Source organism: Lathamus discolor, chromosome 3 (genome assembly GCF_037157495.1).
Source record: "Lathamus discolor isolate bLatDis1 chromosome 3, bLatDis1.hap1, whole genome shotgun sequence".
Classification (NCBI taxonomy): domain Eukaryota; kingdom Metazoa; phylum Chordata; class Aves; order Psittaciformes; family Psittacidae; genus Lathamus; species Lathamus discolor.
Genome location: NC_088886.1, coordinates 37,545,064 through 37,562,078, shown reverse-complemented (window position 1 = coordinate 37,562,078; position 17,015 = coordinate 37,545,064). Strand labels below are relative to the sequence as shown.

Sequence of the window (17,015 nt, the reverse complement as noted above, 5' to 3'; positions counted from 1 at the left end):
CTTCCCTCACTCCTCATGGACCCCCTCCTCTCATGATCTTCCCTCATGGCTGCCCACCTTATGATCTCCCCACACAGCTGCCTCTGCTCTCCCCTCACAATCTCCCCTCATGGCCACCCCTGCTCTCCCTTCATGATATTCTGTCATGGCCTCCCCTCCTCTCCCCTAATTATGTCCCCTCAAAGCTGCCCTGCTCTCCCCTCACAATCTTCTCTCATGGCCACTGCTCCTGTCCCCTCATGATGTTCCATCATGGCTGCCCCCCTCACAATTGCCCCTAACCCCTCACAGCTGCCTCTGCTCTCTCACAAACTTCCCTTGTGGCTACCCTTCCCCTCCCCTCATTATCTCCCTTCACAGGTGCCCTGGTCTCCCCTCATTATCTTCCCTCATGGCTGCCCTTCCTCTCCCCTCATGATCTTTCCCAATGGCTGTCCCCATCATGATTTTCCCAGCACTCATAGTCCATTGCCAGCACCTATAATAAATGCTCTGAGCAATGTAGATATATTCCAGGTGCTCCAGCCAATGGGTCGGCTTCATTTGGAGCTCGGCTCCAATACCTCTGTACAAATGCCCATAGTATGGGGAGCAAACGAGGAATTAAGAGATGTGTGCCCATCTATGGGGGTATGATATAATAGGCATCACAGAAACCTGAGGGTTTGGCTCTTATGACTGGAGTGTTGGAATGGAAGGTTACAGGCTCTTTAGAAAAGACAGGCCTGGCAGGTGGGGAGGGGGAGTTGCCCTTTATGTTAGGGATAGGCTGGAGAGTATGGAACTCTGTCTGGGGACAGGTGAGCAGTTTACAGAGAGTTTGTGGGTCAGGGTTAAAGGGAGAACAGCAATGGGAGACATTACTGTGGGGGTCTGTTACAGACCGCCTGATCAGGAGGACTCTGTGGATGAAGTGCTCTATAGACAGATAAGAGCAGCCTCGTGCTTGCAGGCTCTTGTCCTCATGGGAGACTTCAACCATCCTGGTGTCTGTTGGAGGGATGGTACGGCCAGCACAAGCAATTCCAGAGGTTCCTCAATTGTGTGGAAGACAACTTCCTTCTGCAAGTAGTAGAGGAGCCAACAAGGAGAGCTGCCACGTTTGACCTTGTGCTCACCAACAGGGAAGAGCTCATTGTAAATGTGACGTTCCAGGGCAGCCTTGGATGCAGCGATCACGAGTCTGCCTTCCAAGACTTGGGTGATGTGGTCAGAGCATTTGCCAGTGAAGCCTGAGACAAAGAAGTCATTAAGAACCTTAGCCGTCTCCAAGTCCAGGGTAGCCAGTTCTCCTAATAGCTTCTGGAAGGGGTCTGTGTTGTCCCTAGTCTGTCTTTTATTTGCAGTGTACCTATAGAATCCCTTCCTGTTATCTTTCACATCCCTAGCCAAGTTTAATTCTAGCTGGGCCTTAGCCTTCCTAACCTGGTCCCTAGCTTCCTGGGCAACATCCCTGTATTCTTCACAGGCCGCCTGTCCTTGCTTCCACCTTTTATAAGCCTTTGTTTCCCTTCGAATTTTCCTCAGCAGCTCCTTATCCATCCAAGGAGGTCTCCTGGCCCTCCTGCTGCACTTCCTTCTAGTTGGGATGCAGCACTCCTGAGCTTGTACCAGGCGATCCTTGAATCTGGAGCACCTCCCGTATGAAGACAGGCTGATAAATTTGGGGCTGTTCAGCCTGGAGAAGGTTGTATGGAGACCTCACAGCAGCCTTCCAGTATCTGAAGGGGGCCTGTAAGGATACTGGGGAGGGACTCTTCATCAGGGACTGTAGTGATAGGGCAAGGGGTAATGAGTTGAAACTTAAACAGGGGAAGTTTAGATTGGATATAAGGAAGAAGTTCTTTACTGTAAGGGTGGTGAGTCACTGGAATGGGTTGCCCAGGGAAGCTGTGAATGCTCCATCCCTGGCAGTGTTCAAGGCCAGGTTGGACGAAGCCTTGGGTGAGATGGTTTAGTGTGAGGTGTCCCTGCCCATGGCAGGGGGGTTGGAACTACATGATCTTGAGGTCCTTTCCAACCCAAACCATTCTATGATTCTATCTCCCCTCACCCCTCATGATCTCCTCTCATGGACGCTTCTTTTCTCCCTGTCATGATCTCCCCTCACTCCTCACGGCTGCCCCCTCCTCTTCCCTCACAGTCTTCTCTCATGGCCACCCCTCCTCTCCCGTCATGGTTTTCTTTCATGGCTGCCCCTGGGTATTGATGATTTTACATGATCATAAGAAAGTTATTATGAGTTCAGTAATATTTAATTTGAACATTAGCCTTTTCTGCTTTAGTTTTAAAATGCTTGGCTTGGCACCCTGCCTCTTGCCCGCATCTTCACCCCAGGGTGCTGTAATCCATCTGCAAGAATCGGCCCAATTTCAGCACAGGCGTTCTTGTGCTGTGCAAGTGTGATGTGCAGTTTGTATAGTTCTGCTGACTGATACTACATGTGGATGTACTTTTGTGATAGTTTCTTTTTTTCTTCCTTTTATCATTAGCTTCCAAATGATTAGGGAAATTAAACTCTAGAAATTGAACATTGCTGTGGTAAGAGGTGAAGGGAGACAGGCATAATGTAGGGTATTCGCAGCCCTTCTTGGTACATGCTGCATATGTGCTGGGCATGGCTAATTTTGTGTGTCCAATAAGATCAGGACAACGTCTGTTTTTTACCGTGGTGATCAGAGTGATTTCCTTTACATACCGTTTTCGTTTATAGGCAAGTTTCAAAGAGGTATCTCTGTGGAGGCGTGTTTCTCATGTGCTGGATTTTTGCATGCTATTGATTGATGATACCTGTTTACTGTTTTAGATGGTTTATCTAAAACAGGGCCTTTATAAAAACTGATTATTTAAAAAAATTTAATGACATTTTTTCACTTGAAAAAACCTTTGGGGACTTCTTGCCTTTAACCATAACTGTATGAATCATTCTAAGTGAAAAAAAAGTAACTTTTTTCTCACTGAATTTGCATTCAAAGACAGAATGTAAAACTATAGCTAAATAATAGCAATAATAAAATTGCAGAAAAAAAAAAGAAGTGCTTGAACATCCTTAAGATTTCAAAACTTCATCAAGAGGGGGTCTCATTTTTCAGGGAATTCCATGTAGATGAAATCAGATACTCAGATAATGGCTTGTCACTACAGGTGGCTGGTTTGAACCCAGATGCTTTGAAGATATATAGGAAGGATAGGCAATGGCAGTGCCCCCCAACAACCACCTTTGCCTATTTTGGTAGTCTTCTCTGGAAAGAGCAAGAGAAAGAATGGAAATAGAGCTTCTCTTTCTTCTCTTGAGCAAGCAGTCAGGCAGGAGCCATGGTAAGGCTCTGTGGGGGTATGAAAAGGACTGGGGATATCACGCTTGAAATAAATTAGCAATACATTCAGTCAGTGCTCGTGTAAGCTGAGTTCAGCTGGCAGCTGCTTATCAGAAGTGTCTCTGTCCCATTGACAACCCTTCAAGTTGTAAACTGCAGCTACCCTGTTTCAAGCTCTGTGTTTTACTTCATGTGATAAAAGGAGTGCACCAAAATAACTTGGAAATAAGCCTGATAGATACAGTCACTGGAGGTGATCCTGATCCCTCAGTTTCCTGTGCAAGACTACTGCTAAGGAAGAGGTCCCTGGGAAAGTATTTTTAATAATCTTGGGTAAAGGCTTTCTGGAGGGGCTTCAGGAAGAAGCTTCTGGAGGTTCATGGCCTGGACATGTACATGTGTAGTCACCCTCAGTAATGGATTTGGGAGGTGATCCATAAAATTGGCCAGGAAACTATTACAGCAGGATAAACACTAACTTTGATTAAATGAAATTAAGAAAAGTAATTTTAAACAAGGGAGGTATGGTGCTGGCCAGATGAGCCCAAAAATTTCCTGGCACTTAATTTAATGGTGCATTTGTACTTTCTGGGTGAATACAGCAGGAACTGGTTCATCTCCCCTTCTGCTTTTGTTTCATTTATCACTCTTGGATTATTGGTTCTGTTTACTCTTAACATAGTCCTTTCATTTGCTTTTTTGGGTGTAAAAACTTCCAGCTGCTGTGCTCAGCCTGAACTACAATTAGCATAGGGTAATGGTGGAACAATTAACTATAATTAACATGGAGTAATAATGAAGCAGGAGAAAAGAGTGCCCTGCCAAGGTGTTTTATAAAGAGCCCAACACTATACTTTTTGCAACGGAGTTGCTGCCCGTATGCTGTACATACTGAGCCTTCTGCTGGTATTATTGGCAGCTCTTCGAAATGTGACCTTCCTCCTGCAGCTTGTTGCTATTACAGCAAGTGGTGCTTCCACATTAGTTTGCAGATGTAATCTGATGGAAACCTTTTTCCATCATGTATGAATGGCTTCACTGACAGGGAAAAGGATTTCAAATTTGGAGCAGGGTTTCCCAAGTAGTGGTGTGGTCTCAAGCCTGAAAAGTGGTATCCCACCTCCTCTCTCTTTCAGCCTGGGAAAAAATGTTTCTGTTCACTGCTGTGTGCCAAAAATGCTCTGAAATCTCTTGCTGGAACCTACTAATTTTGAATATCAAGTAGCTAGAGTTATTTCAGCTTTTCTAGTAGAAAGGTGAAGTGAAAAGGCTTGGAAAAATCTCAATAGTCTTTTTGGCAGAGAGAGGTTATTTTCAGCTGTCTCTTTCCTTCATCTTGCCCCAAAACTTTAAAATTTAGTAAAGAAGCTGGAGAATGTGCACAAGAAAAGTGTTTTCAGTTAAATAGGGCTGCAGGGACCCTCCCAAAGAGAAACTGTGTCTGTCTTCCTCCATCTTCCGAGCACTTCCTGCCAAGCTAAACAAAGATAACAGGAATAATAAGGAAGAGAAGCGCTTTACAGGAATCCCACCATGAGAGGTCAGTGGAAATTCCCTCTTCCTGAACAAAGCTGTTTGCTTCTGTTTGCTTTAAGTTAAATGTTTAAATAGCAACATTACATTGGGGTGTGTGCTCCTTGAGATACCAGACCCAGCCTTTGCATACCTATAAGAAGGTGTTTTTCCTTACACTCCTAAAACCAGGTCAGTTGTGTTTGATGCTATTGTGAACAAATAACCTTTTTGATAAATTAAAAAATAAGATGTTACTGGAAACAGGATTAATGAGAAGATGCCATTACATTTACATTATCATGTTATCTACTTATAAGTAAACTCTTTTGAAGATAGGATATTGGGGAGTATTTTTGGTTCAAGCGCCAACTTGCTAGGTAAATATTTTCATGTTTTCACCTCTAGCATCTGGGTTGTTACTTTTAGTCTATTTTATAGACTGCTTTCATAGAAATTTTCACAGGTACTTAACATTTTTCATCTCCTCCAATGCTCTTTTATTACTGTAAGTGTGATTACAGCTTTGTACCTCATATTTGTAGGTTAACAACTGTGATTAAACTGATAGGACTGCTAAGTCTTTGGCTTCCATTTGGGCCTAAATCACTCAGTTCTTTTGCCACCAGCACACACAGGTATTTGGTGCTTTAATCTGAAGCACATCAGTTGCTCCCTTTAAGAGAATTCAGGCACATTTGTGATCTGCTTGTATTGGCGATATGAACAGATGGCTCAGGTGTGAGCTAGAACCAGAACACAGGTAGCAAATATTTATGATGAATGTGGTCTCTTGCAAGCAGGAGACATGTGCATCTCCAAGAGTTGCCCTCAGGACCTTAATTTTTTTTCCCTCCCCCACCACCAGAGAGAGGACAAGTCTTGGGCTGGAGCACTAATGAGGATGAACTTGGCAGTCCACACACTGATCATTTAAGGGGCTCAGAAACCTTGCCCTAAAACATTGGCAACAAAATAATCTGTCTGCCATGGTGTCAGCCTGGGCCACACACATCCACAGAAGTACTAAAGGGTATTTATGAACAAATAGAAAATAGAGGAGGAACTGAGACTTGCATGAAAACGTTGTTTCTGAAGAATAAAATTTATTTTTTTTACTGAAAAAACTGCATACACATGTTCAGATCTGTTCAACCTTCGAAACATGTCTTAGTTTCCCAACAAACTGTTCTTTGAAGCATGCAGGACCCCACTGCAGCTTGATAAAGAAGCTGAGGGTTGTTTTAATCCTGTAACTGTGCAAACATCATTTGAAAGCTATTTACATTTTTCATGTCTCACTTCTAATAACAGTAGCATTAGCTGTTAGATACATGCACTGTATAGCTATAACTTGTGATTTGGCATTCACGTTTGATGTAAGTGTAGAGTGAAAACCAAATAAACCTTCCATTGTTCAAGAAACTCCGCACAGGCAATTATACGAGATCTGATTTCTTCTTTATAAAGGAGAACGCTGTAGAGTACTCAGACTTCCCTGCAGTTATTAAAATATTACTTCCACTCTGTTTTCTGGATTGTCTTCCTCTGGCATAAACATGAACTTTGCTTGCCTTGGTGAATGGGAGAAGAAAGAAAAGATGTCTCAGTTTTTTATCAAAGAAGGCAGGAGTTTACTGAATCGGAGCCAGTTCTGTTTCTTGCTGTCAATTTCAGTAAACTGCAAGATTACCTATAGTATGTTTATTTTACTATTTTATAGAATCCTAGAACAGTTTGGGTTGGAAGGGACCTTAAAGGTCACATAGTTCCAACCCCCCTGCCATGGGCAGGGACACCTTCCACTCACCAGACCAGGTTGCTCAAAGCCCCATCCAATGCAGCAACTCAGATGCAAAAAATCAGATTCGAGTTCATACTTCTATTACTTTCTGTCTTCTGATTTCTTCTCCCATCCGTTAGAAACAGAAATCAATAACCAGCCAGATATTAGTGCTGAAATCATGCTATATTATACTCGTCTCCTTGTATTCTCTAACCTGGGTCAACGAAGATGTGGGATGTGTTGCCGCTGCACTCTGTTGGCAGAACTGTGTGTATAATGAGCGTAGTACCGCTCCTCACAGGCATCATAAGCAGTTTTTGCTGTTTCATACATGCCAGTGTGATCAAATCAGGGTGCTGAAAGTGGGAGCTGGTTGAATATTAAGTAAACATGGCATTCCAGGTAATGTGTTTAATTACCACATAGCAAAAGCTGGCCTGTGTTTCTTTTAATATGGACTGTGCAGCCAGTAGTGCAGTATTCTGATTTTCAGCTATATTAATTAAGCAAGCCATGTTTTATAAGAGAAAATATTTTCATCACTGCAAAACTGCTTCAGAATACACAAAATTGAAGAAGACACTGCGTTTCACAAGTTGCGAGAGCTGCTAATCACTACTCAGGCAAGTTCAGTTCACGATAGAAACTGTGCTTTCAGGCTGGCCTCCAAATAGCTGGGAGAAGAACTCAAAAGCCAAGCGGATGTGGATAGGCACGAAGACATAAGCTGTGTACACCACCATAGCAAAAACAGTCACGGTGATCGTGTGAAACATGGACCGCTCCCAGGGCTCCAACACGTAGCTGCAGGTTATCAACAGGTACTGGTAGTACAGCCAGTAGATGTAGTCCTTCACATGCTTAATATCCATCTTCAGCTTCCAGCAATTTTGAGAAGATGACCTGTAATAATAAAGAAGTCTGGATTACGGCTGCAGTGGAAAGGAAGACCTGCAACTAAAAAATGTTGCAGTGACCTTCATTTCAGGTTTATAACACATGTAATTATTACATAAATTTCAAACAGAAATAATGCATCGCTGCCATCACCAACCAACCTTTACTTCCCTGGACCAGAAGAAAACAGTCTTTAGGTCTAACAACTGCTGCTTGCAGTTACTGAACCTGTATTAGTTGGGCACTCTCAATTCCTGCATTCTGATTATGAGCATGTTGTGCTATTCATTCTGCAATAGGAATTAAAACCACATTAGCTGACAAAGGCACAGGATTTCATGTGGAATTCAGGGAGATACGCTTTTAAAAGAAATGGCTTTGGGCCAGCATCATAAATGTGAATGGCATACTCATATGCTCTGGAATAAAGATGAGATTAAAAGAACTGCTCTGTAAAAACTTTGCTTCGTGATAGTTTTTATTATTCTGCAATGTTTGGGAATAAGACAAACTGTGAAAGGGAGGAGAAAAAAGTAATCTCAAATAACAAAGGTTGGTTTACTTTTTAGCTCATTACAAAAAAATAACATACGTTACATATTAAATGAGTATTTAATAGAATTTGCAAGTCTAGGAACGATTTTTCTTTCAGGTAGTACCTTTATGCATTAATTATTCCTGTCTCCACACAGAAAGGAGGATGGCTGAGCAAGTATTAACTAGGAAATGGATTTTGACTTCCACTGCTTTTTATTAAAATTGCTTTTCAGTATTTTAAGTAATCTTTAAATTCAGGCTAAAAACATCTACTTAGAAAAAATTCAGAGAGAATGATAAGCAACTGTATGAGGCTTCACAGGGGGACTCATTTTTTTTGTGGGTTGAGTTTAAGGACATGCATTCTGGCCAGTTCAGCTCACAGGAAAAGGGAATACAGCAGATTTAGTCCTGCTGGAAAACCTTCTGATATACCATTTTGTTTTACACTTCTGTTACCTAAAATGCCAGGAGCAGAGATGTTTGGACACGTCATGTCCCTCCAGTCTTGTGTTCATCTTGAGTTTTGGGTAACAGAAATTTTCTGTCCCTCAAAGCAACAAATGCTAGCACTGGAAAACTTGCAGCCAGTGTTTAAAGTAATGATGGTACACTGATATAGGGCAAGTATACTAGAATATTCAGTATACCTCCTCTGGAGGCTGTACAGTATATTCTGTTGGTAAGTGGGCATTTACTGAAGAGAAGACAACCAGTAAAAAGCATCCCTGTTTTGTCTTGTCATAGCTTTACTTTGGTTACTGATGTGTAAAGTTTTTGTCTGATGGATGCACTGTTAAGTGCACTCACCTTGACGGGTTGTATTTCTCTGTGTTTCTTCCTTTAGGTCAGTGGTACTTCCAGTTCAACAGTCACACACAGCATGGCAAATGGAGCATCCTGCCAGCCTAGCTTACACCTCTCCACCTGGAGATGCTGCAAGGCAGATTTTGTTTTTTGCCCTTTCTTCTTTGGGAAGGCAACAATTGCAAGCTCATCGGAGAGTCTGAACTGATGCTCCAAGTGCTCGTCCAATGCTATTGATAAGGGAACCAACTGTTTTTGTTCCTTCTCTTTCATTCATGTGCTGACTCCCAGTGTTTCTCCTTCCATCCCTCTGCTTCCTGTCCAGACCTCCTCGCATCTGTTCCTCAGTTACTCTTCAACTCTGAACACCTCCATGAACATAACTTCTTTTCTGGCAACTGCAGTGAAACTGCAGTGCATTAAGAAACCAGGGAGAGACTTTTTAACAGGGCCTGTTGCAATAGGGCAAGGGGTAATGATTTTAAACTAAAAGAGGGGAGAGTCAGGCTGGACATCAGGAAAAAAATTTTTACGAGAGTGATAAAATACTGGAACAGGTTGCTCAGAGAGGTGATAGGTGTCCCATTCCTGGAGACATTCAAGTGCAGGCTGCATGTGGTTCTGAGCAACCTGATCTAGTTGATGATGCCCCTGCTCTTTGCAGAAGGTTTGGACTAGATAACCCTTGAAGGTCACTTCCAACCCAAACTATTCTATGAAAAGGTAAAAGGGTTGGTTTTGTTAGTGGATTTTTACGTAGAAAATTTTCTGTACTTGCCTGATCACCCACCTAGCCTTTACTTTCCAGCAGCCCCTCTTCTTCTGTGTCTTCTAACCATCAGTACCTTCCCCAGTGTATCTTTTTTAACCTCCTGCCAAAGCAGTGCATTTCCTTCAGTTCAATCTTTCCCATATCTCCTGGACTACATGTCCTGGACAGGGAGGCTGCCAACAGTACTTTTCTGGGGAAGACTGCTTCTATTTTACATCTCACAGTGGCTTTCTTTGCTGTGAACAGCGTTACTTTGAAGGCTGGGGAGAAGGGTCACCACTATTTTGTATCCTATTATGAATGGAAGATGACACCTATCAGATAATTTATTTTAAGGAAGAACTCAAGAGAGGCCTTAAAGCCTTGTAAATATTGCAAAGCCTTTAATAAAAATGGCACAGCTGGCAAACTGTGACTCACTGGGAGCCAAGTGTCTCCATTTATACATTCTGCAGAAAGAGCAACATTTTTCAATAAAGAGGTTAAGCCCTTTCCTATATAGTTGAAAAGAAAACAATAAGGGTCCTCTCATACTATCTAGGATTATGGTATTTATACTGGGGTTATATCTGTGCTAGTTAAACTCACACCTTTCTTGAATAAATACGTGTTAAGCCGCATGGAGAAACTGTGAGACTGAAGTGCTTGCTGTGGCTGTTTAAGGCTATGAGAAGCTTATCAGAGGGGTGCTGCAGTGTTTTTTGGGGAAAAGATCCCAGGCTAATTGAGCTTTCTGCCCACAGCAGCACATATACTTGTATATCTCAGTACAGAGCTGGTATAAAGAACAGCAAAACACAGGAAAAAAATCCCCAGGCTGATTTTTCTGATATTAGACCAGTCTACCAGGCTGCAGACTTACCACTATCACTTACTAGATATTGCTATATTGGATGGATACATGAATGAAGTATGAAGTTGTCAAAACCAGGACAGCAGTAATTAAAATAAGGAGCAGACCTTTTGATTTATACAAAAGGCCTTGTTATACTTTCTCCAGCCTGGGGATTGCATTTCCAGTCAGCTCAGTGACCAAGTCCTAGCAGCCAACCAAAGAACTGTGCTTCTTTGATTCTTCCATTCACAACACACAGTACAACCCCATTTCCAGGTACTCAGACACACCTGCAATGCGACTCCCTGGACTGACAGCAAGAACGCAAGCCATCTTAATGCAGAGGCTGCGCGGTCTCCAAATGAATGATAAGAGGTTGAGATAAGTAAAAGGCAAACAGTCAAATTACAGTCTTTGTCCTCACCACTAACGACTTCCACTGCATTTAATCTACCCAGAGACTTTCTCCGTTAGCAGGACTGTCTTGGAAATGCAGCAAACATGAGGGATGTCTCAGGATAATGCAATTCTAGATGCATAATTTATGAAAGGAAAACATAGAAGAGAAAGGAAAGAAAGCCATCTTAACCCAGCTGCTCAGGGAAAGAGATACACGAATCCACTGTTACTGTGACCGACACCTTTTCTGAACGTACTCCACTTGCATTAAGTGAGGGCCAGTTTTAAGCATAAGCAATAGCCCAGAGCTCCCTACCTCAGAAGGTCTCAGGCATCCTTGCCACCCAGACCAATCACCTTGTAGCAATAATCAAAGGGAATGGCAGATCACTAGGCAAACAGAAGCTTTCAAGGCTAAAAAAAACCCAAATATTTCTGTATTTTAAACACAACTTGTCCTAGAGAGGCTTCCACTTTAATTTTTAAGCACTACTGGGTTTTATTACATTAACACTGCAATCAGCTGGCACTCTTGGGTTGAAAGGGTTCTGCCTTATTAGCTCATCCTTCCCCAGTATTCCAGAACAGGAGAAAATTTGCTGTTATGCAATTTTAACTGAGCACTCATTTATCTACAAATTAGAACTTAAACATTTGGTTGTGTTGGTTAAATGCCTTTCTGTTTAGAGTTCATGGTACTGTTACAACCAGCTATGAATAAAATGAATAGAATTTAGCTTCTAAAGCCATTAAGCAACATTCAGATCATTTTCGGCAATTTCACCTCCAAGCAAAAAAAGCAAGAAGATAAACCTGTAAAGCAGCTTTTATTGTTTTAAGTGGCAACCTGAATTTCTTGCTTGTTGACACATGTCTCTGATTAAGGCAGCTGAAAAGATAAATCATCATCACAAGAAATTCCAGGTTTCATTTAAAAGCATGCCTAATCTTAAAGATTTCCTTTTAATAACATTAGTTACAAGTGTTAGACTAGTGTTCAGAGTTGTGACCCAAAGTGTTAGGTACTGTACTGTATAATTTCTGATTTGAACAACAGCGGTTTGGGGGACTTTGCTCACACTAGCAGTCTGCAGTTCTGACTGGTGGCTGGCCAGTGCCTGGCAAAAGGCACCTGCTGGGAAATTCCTGTGGAAAGAGACATTCTTGCAGGGCAACTAGAATAGACTGGTTTCCAAAGAATACTTGAAAACTACCTTGCACCCTCAGCAGGAGCATTTGGTTGACTTACATATACAGAGAAAAAGGGTTTCCAAGATGTATTCAGGTCTAGATAATTTTATCTAGAGTGGGGAAAAACAAACCCTGGAGCTGGAGATAGCTCCATGATCATTAAACAGGTGGTCTCCGAGACTTAGAATGTAAAGCCAAGCCCAAAGCTGTAAACAAGGTAGGAAGGAAAAACAAGCAAACAATCCATCCCAAAAATATTTAATTGGCCATCTGCTGATTGCTGTGATAGCATGGAAGCAAGAGGTGGTGGGTTTTGCAGAATCCTAAGAGGTTACACTCATCCTGGAGCTCAAGTAAAATCCTGCCACAAGCACCTGAGGCTTGTATTTGGTCTCACATGCAGGGTACCTGTAGCATGCAGTCTCCAAACGGCAGGCATGACAAGGCAAAACACAATCACTACTTTAAAGCTGTCCGATATGTAAATGATTTCAGCTATCAGGAGTGGGCAGTCATCCCCTTTGGGTATTAATATATATATAGTTTCTACAAGTTATTTATCTGTAATTGTTCTTACTTCTTTGTAATATTATTATTATACCCAAAGCACCAGTCTTGTCCCTCTTAATGCTAACATAACATTGGGATGAACCCGTTGATTTTATGTAGACAGATATTTCTGTAAGTGCAAACAGAACACAGGGATTCACATTCCCAGTCCATAATGCATTTGCTTTAATATGTTTTATTCAGTGAGCACCAAGCATAGTGCATAAGGAATGAAATACATGTCTTGCGGACCAGTAATTGGGAAGAACTTTAGATGAGGCAGGTGTTAAAATTGTGCTGAGTACCCAAACACCAGCATTTCACAGGGACACAGTCTCAGTCTGTTCCTCTGTTGCATCTGTGCTGCTCAGATTCCCCATACACAGCATGGCCCATGGCCGTATAGCATCATCTCAGTTTAGAAAGCTGCGTGTTACCCACTGACAAGCAGAACCCTCAGGTTACTGTAGTACTTAAACACAGACATTTAAATGTGCCCTAAAGCTTGTTTTCACAGGGAGGTATTGTCACATAATATGAATAAGAACAGCAGCAATAATCCCAGCATGGCTCTCACTACGTACAAGTTTGCACCATTAAAATCTTTATGTAAAGACACTTAATAAATAACTTCCCACCTCTAACTCTGGAGTTAAAACACACAGCAGCAGTGATACCATCTCTGGTTTCTCTTCCTCAGCATTCATCTTCCTAAATCAGCACTTCATCACACACTTGACCATACATTACTGCCAGCTGTTGTGCTACAGAATTGTAAACTCTTCTTACATGTGTGTTTTTGCTGCCATTCATGCAACACCAGAATGAAGTTCAGACCTTGTAAAAGTTGATAGCTGTACATGACTCGGACATTTTGGATGTGGGTGAACATGGCCCAGCTGCACCTATGGGTTGTGGGGGTTTTTGTTGGTTTTCATTTTTTTTTAATTTTTTTTTTATTTTTTTCATTTTAGATCTTCCAGGAGTGCAAACTGGAAGGCAGAAAAAGCAATGGTGCATTCAGCCAGGTTTCTGCTTTACCTTGCTCAGAGAATGAACTCTAGTATCTTCCTCATCTGTACACACTAACCCTCTTTCCTGCTGACCTTAGTGGTAGCACACAGGTAATATTTTGTTTCTTTTAGATGGAAAAAGTTACATAATGCATACAAAACCCTGAAGTCTAGCAAACACCTTTCGCTGCTGACAAAAATACTTCCTTTTACCTTTGGTAGCATAAAACAAGGCAGCAAAACACTCATCAAGTGGCACTACAGGAGAGGCAATGCCACACCTGCACAAGATCTGACCCAGACTTCCTTGTCTCCAACTCGGGACACAGACCTAATACTCCTGTGCGTGTTACATGTATGCTCCTTCAACAGCTTGTTAACAACACTCTGGTCCCAAGCATTGGTTTGGTGCCATAATTTAGCTGCATCTGTAACTGGAGCAAGTGAATTCTTTTTAGGCTACCTCTCCACCTGGATTGCACCATACCCCAGGTGATTTCTGAAATACTGTTTGCTCCTTTAGTAGAGTTAAGTACACAGATTGAGAGTATGATGGCCTACAATGTGGGGAGTAATATTAAATGATATATGAACTGTTGATCCTCAAGAAAGGATTATCTGCAGCACCTGCAGGGATTTCATTTGGAGAGAGGCTCCCAACCATTCAAGCAACAGCACAACAGTTGTAAGCAGTTAATATTTAGACTGATTTAATGCCTTAATTACTCCCTGAAACTGGTAAGCAAAAGACAACTGGGGGGGGGGGGCAAACCTCAAACAAAACAACAAAACACAAACAAAACCCCAAACCCCAACTCCCCCTAACTTTGAAGCCTGGCTTATTTGTTGGTGCACTCTTCTTTATTTGGGCACAGAGGAAGATGCAGCTTCTCTATAAGAAAAACATTCTTGGAGAAGCTCTGTCCCATTTTCTTCCAAGGCCAAATTAATTTTTCAAAGAATTTTCTGTTCTTCCCTCCTCTGAAGTTTCCTCAGTCATTTTCTTACATAACCAGCTACTTCTTACAATTTATGTACAAACCCCTTCCTTACCAGCTTTCTCTGGGCTGTGCATGTTCTGGGAGCTGTGTCCTCCTCCTGCAACAGGACTTCCATGTTAGAGCAGAACTGGCCTCTGGGAATAAGCTCTTCCAGAGAGGGTCAGTAAATTGTCAAGTTGACATCTCAGGGCAAGCTTTCTCTATGTTTTCATTGTAAGCCTAATTGATTAACGTGGTTTCGTACAAAGTAAGTTCCCAAATGAGACCTCAGACTTGTGACCAGAGACCAGCATCAGGTTTAAATTGCAAGTACTGAAAAATTGAGAGTTCTCAAACTCTTCCAGGAGATATCCTATAAGTGTTTTGGCTTTGCTTTTGGTGACAAGCCGCAGTTCCTGTGAAGCTTTTCATGTTTAGGAAATAGGGTAGATCCTTCAAGGGAATTGAAGAGATTTTAAAGCTCAGAAGGTTGTGTAAACACATCCCTCTGTAAACAAAATAGCTAAGATGTTTGGGCTCTACAGAAGGACTTACTTTCAAATGTAGTTCTTTTTTACTCAGGTTTCTTTGGTTTGCTCTGAGTCATTTCTGAAGCAGCTGAAAATAATAGCCAGTCTTGGGTTATATGTAATATGAGAAGGTGGATACTGTCATAGTTATGACAGGCATTAGTGGAAAACAGGTACCAAGCTCTTGTGCAAGTGCCTCTACCTTGAGATCTAATGAAAGGAAGCAGTGTTGCACCATGACAGTTACTGATCTAAAAAGGGGAAAAGAAAAATGAAGCAAGATATTTGCAACAGATAAATAGTAAAAAGAGAGATTCACATTTTTCACAAGAAATTCCTTCACAGACCACTTCATCCCTATGAGCAAATAGTTTTGAACACAACTATTGATAGAGCAGAATACTCCTCAAACATGGGAGGAGCAAAGCCACCCCTTAGTTTTTGGGGGCGACAACACAAGAAATATACCTGTCAGGTAGTGGGACAAGGCTCTTCAAGTTTGCAACGCTCTGCCAATTTCTCCTGAAAAGCGGTAGGGGCTGGGTGATGTTATGTTTAACTAAAGCAGACAGCATGGGTGAGGAGAAAGGAGGAGATCTCCAGAGCAACCTGCTGACATTTTATTTCAGGTGCTTTGCACACAGAAGGCTACAGGAGCTATGGGAGCAAGCACCAGCTACACGGGGCAGGGCAGGTTCCCCTCCACAAGGGTCATCTGTCATACCAACCACAAGGGCTCCTCTCCTCCGGGGTCACTGGGCTGGGGAATTCTTACTTGGCTCCATACCAGGAGCATGGCCAGGCTTCATGTACACAACTAAAAAGCTCACTAAAAACTAGATTGGCAGAGCCTAGTACAGAGCAATGGATGCTTTCCCCTACTAGACACCAGGAGCACCTGAGCCTTGGTCCTGTACATTTCACATCCTGAATGCTTTTTGGACGCAGGGGTGGAGTAAGTATTCCCATGGCCCTGAGCAGCTCCCCAGGCACCCTTTCACTCACCATATTGCCCATTACTGCTGGAAAAACATACAAGCTCTATGCAAAGCTTCTATGTGTTTCTTTGCTGAAACTGCATCATATAGAAGTCACTCCAAGGACTCACAGGATTTCTGTTAAGACGTAGTTATTTGTGCCATACTCATGATGTTCATGAGCAAAAGATAAATGAACATCCCAATTCCTAAAGCATTTTAAAATACACAGTCCAAAAAATACCATGCGTGCTGATTAAGTGGAGTAGTAGCATTTATTGCAGGTATTCTCCTCTACGCTATCCCAACTGCACTTACACAACAGGGAGGTACTCTTGCACTTACTTCACACTTAAAGATCACTGGAAGCAACCATCAACTCTTAAGAAAATCACTGCAAACATGAGTATTGCCATCACACTAGTATGAGTAGTACCTTCCCCTTCCCTCCTCCACCACCACTCATCACTTATTTCAGCCTCTTTACTTCTGGGTGTTCAACTTGTTTTCAGTGAGCTCCTGCTAAGGCAAACCACCTTCCTGACCGCTGTATTGCCAACACCACCGGGACTGCAGCTCTACAGCAACAAGTCCAGAGAGACCTTGCTGAAGGCTGTAGGTCCTTCTGTAACACCATCAGCTACCTTGAGGGAAGCACACAGAGTGAACCCTGGAGGCTTTACTGCTGCCGCCCCTCCTCTAAGGCCTTTCCTCCACTGCTCCTTACCGAGCTGCTCCTCCTGAACGGCCGACTGCAGCGCAGGTTACACGGTTCCGCTCGGCCAAGGTCACCGGCCCCTTGGTTTGGGGAAGCCCTGGGAAGAACGGAGCCTCCGCCGAGATGCCCTTGGGCGGGCGGAGCATGGGCTGACCGCCGGTAGCAGACAAGCCGAGGCCCCGCTCTGCGGGACAC

General features: G+C 42.7%; 1 protein-coding gene and 1 long non-coding RNA gene across 4 annotated transcripts in view; one reads left to right on the top strand and one right to left on the bottom strand.

The window, feature by feature from the left end:
- Positions 1-10,200, top strand: part of LOC136011983 (uncharacterized) — a 26,097-nt gene extending 15,897 nt beyond the window's left edge. For both annotated transcript variants that reach the window (XR_010611532.1, XR_010611531.1), the window contains one exon: positions 8,897-10,200. This is a non-coding gene — a long non-coding RNA (uncharacterized LOC136011983). The remainder of the gene's footprint in view (positions 1-8,896) is intronic.
- On the bottom strand, positions 7,006-17,015 carry SPTSSB (serine palmitoyltransferase small subunit B). Of its 2 annotated transcripts, XM_065674648.1 has the most exons (3): positions 16,830-16,917; positions 7,674-7,802; positions 7,006-7,518 (listed from the first exon to the last, which is right to left on the bottom strand). In XM_065674648.1, the coding sequence occupies exon 3, from the start codon at positions 7,485-7,487 to the stop codon at positions 7,245-7,247; it is 243 nt and encodes an 80-aa protein (XP_065530720.1). In that variant the 5' UTR covers positions 7,488-7,518; positions 7,674-7,802; positions 16,830-16,917; the 3' UTR covers positions 7,006-7,244. The 2 variants fall into 2 exon arrangements, with proteins under 2 accessions (XP_065530720.1, XP_065530719.1); XM_065674647.1 differs by lacking the exon at positions 7,674-7,802 and having other exon boundaries at positions 16,830-17,015.

Coding starts and splice junctions, on each gene's coding strand:
- SPTSSB (XM_065674647.1), bottom strand. CDS start 16,966: ATGCTCCGCCCGCCCAAGGGCATCTCGGCGGAGGCTCCGTTCTTCCCA. Junction 7,519..16,829: donor CGTTCAGGAGGAGCAGCTCG/GTAAGGAGCAGT, acceptor TTATTATTACAG/GTCATCTTCTCAAAATTGCT.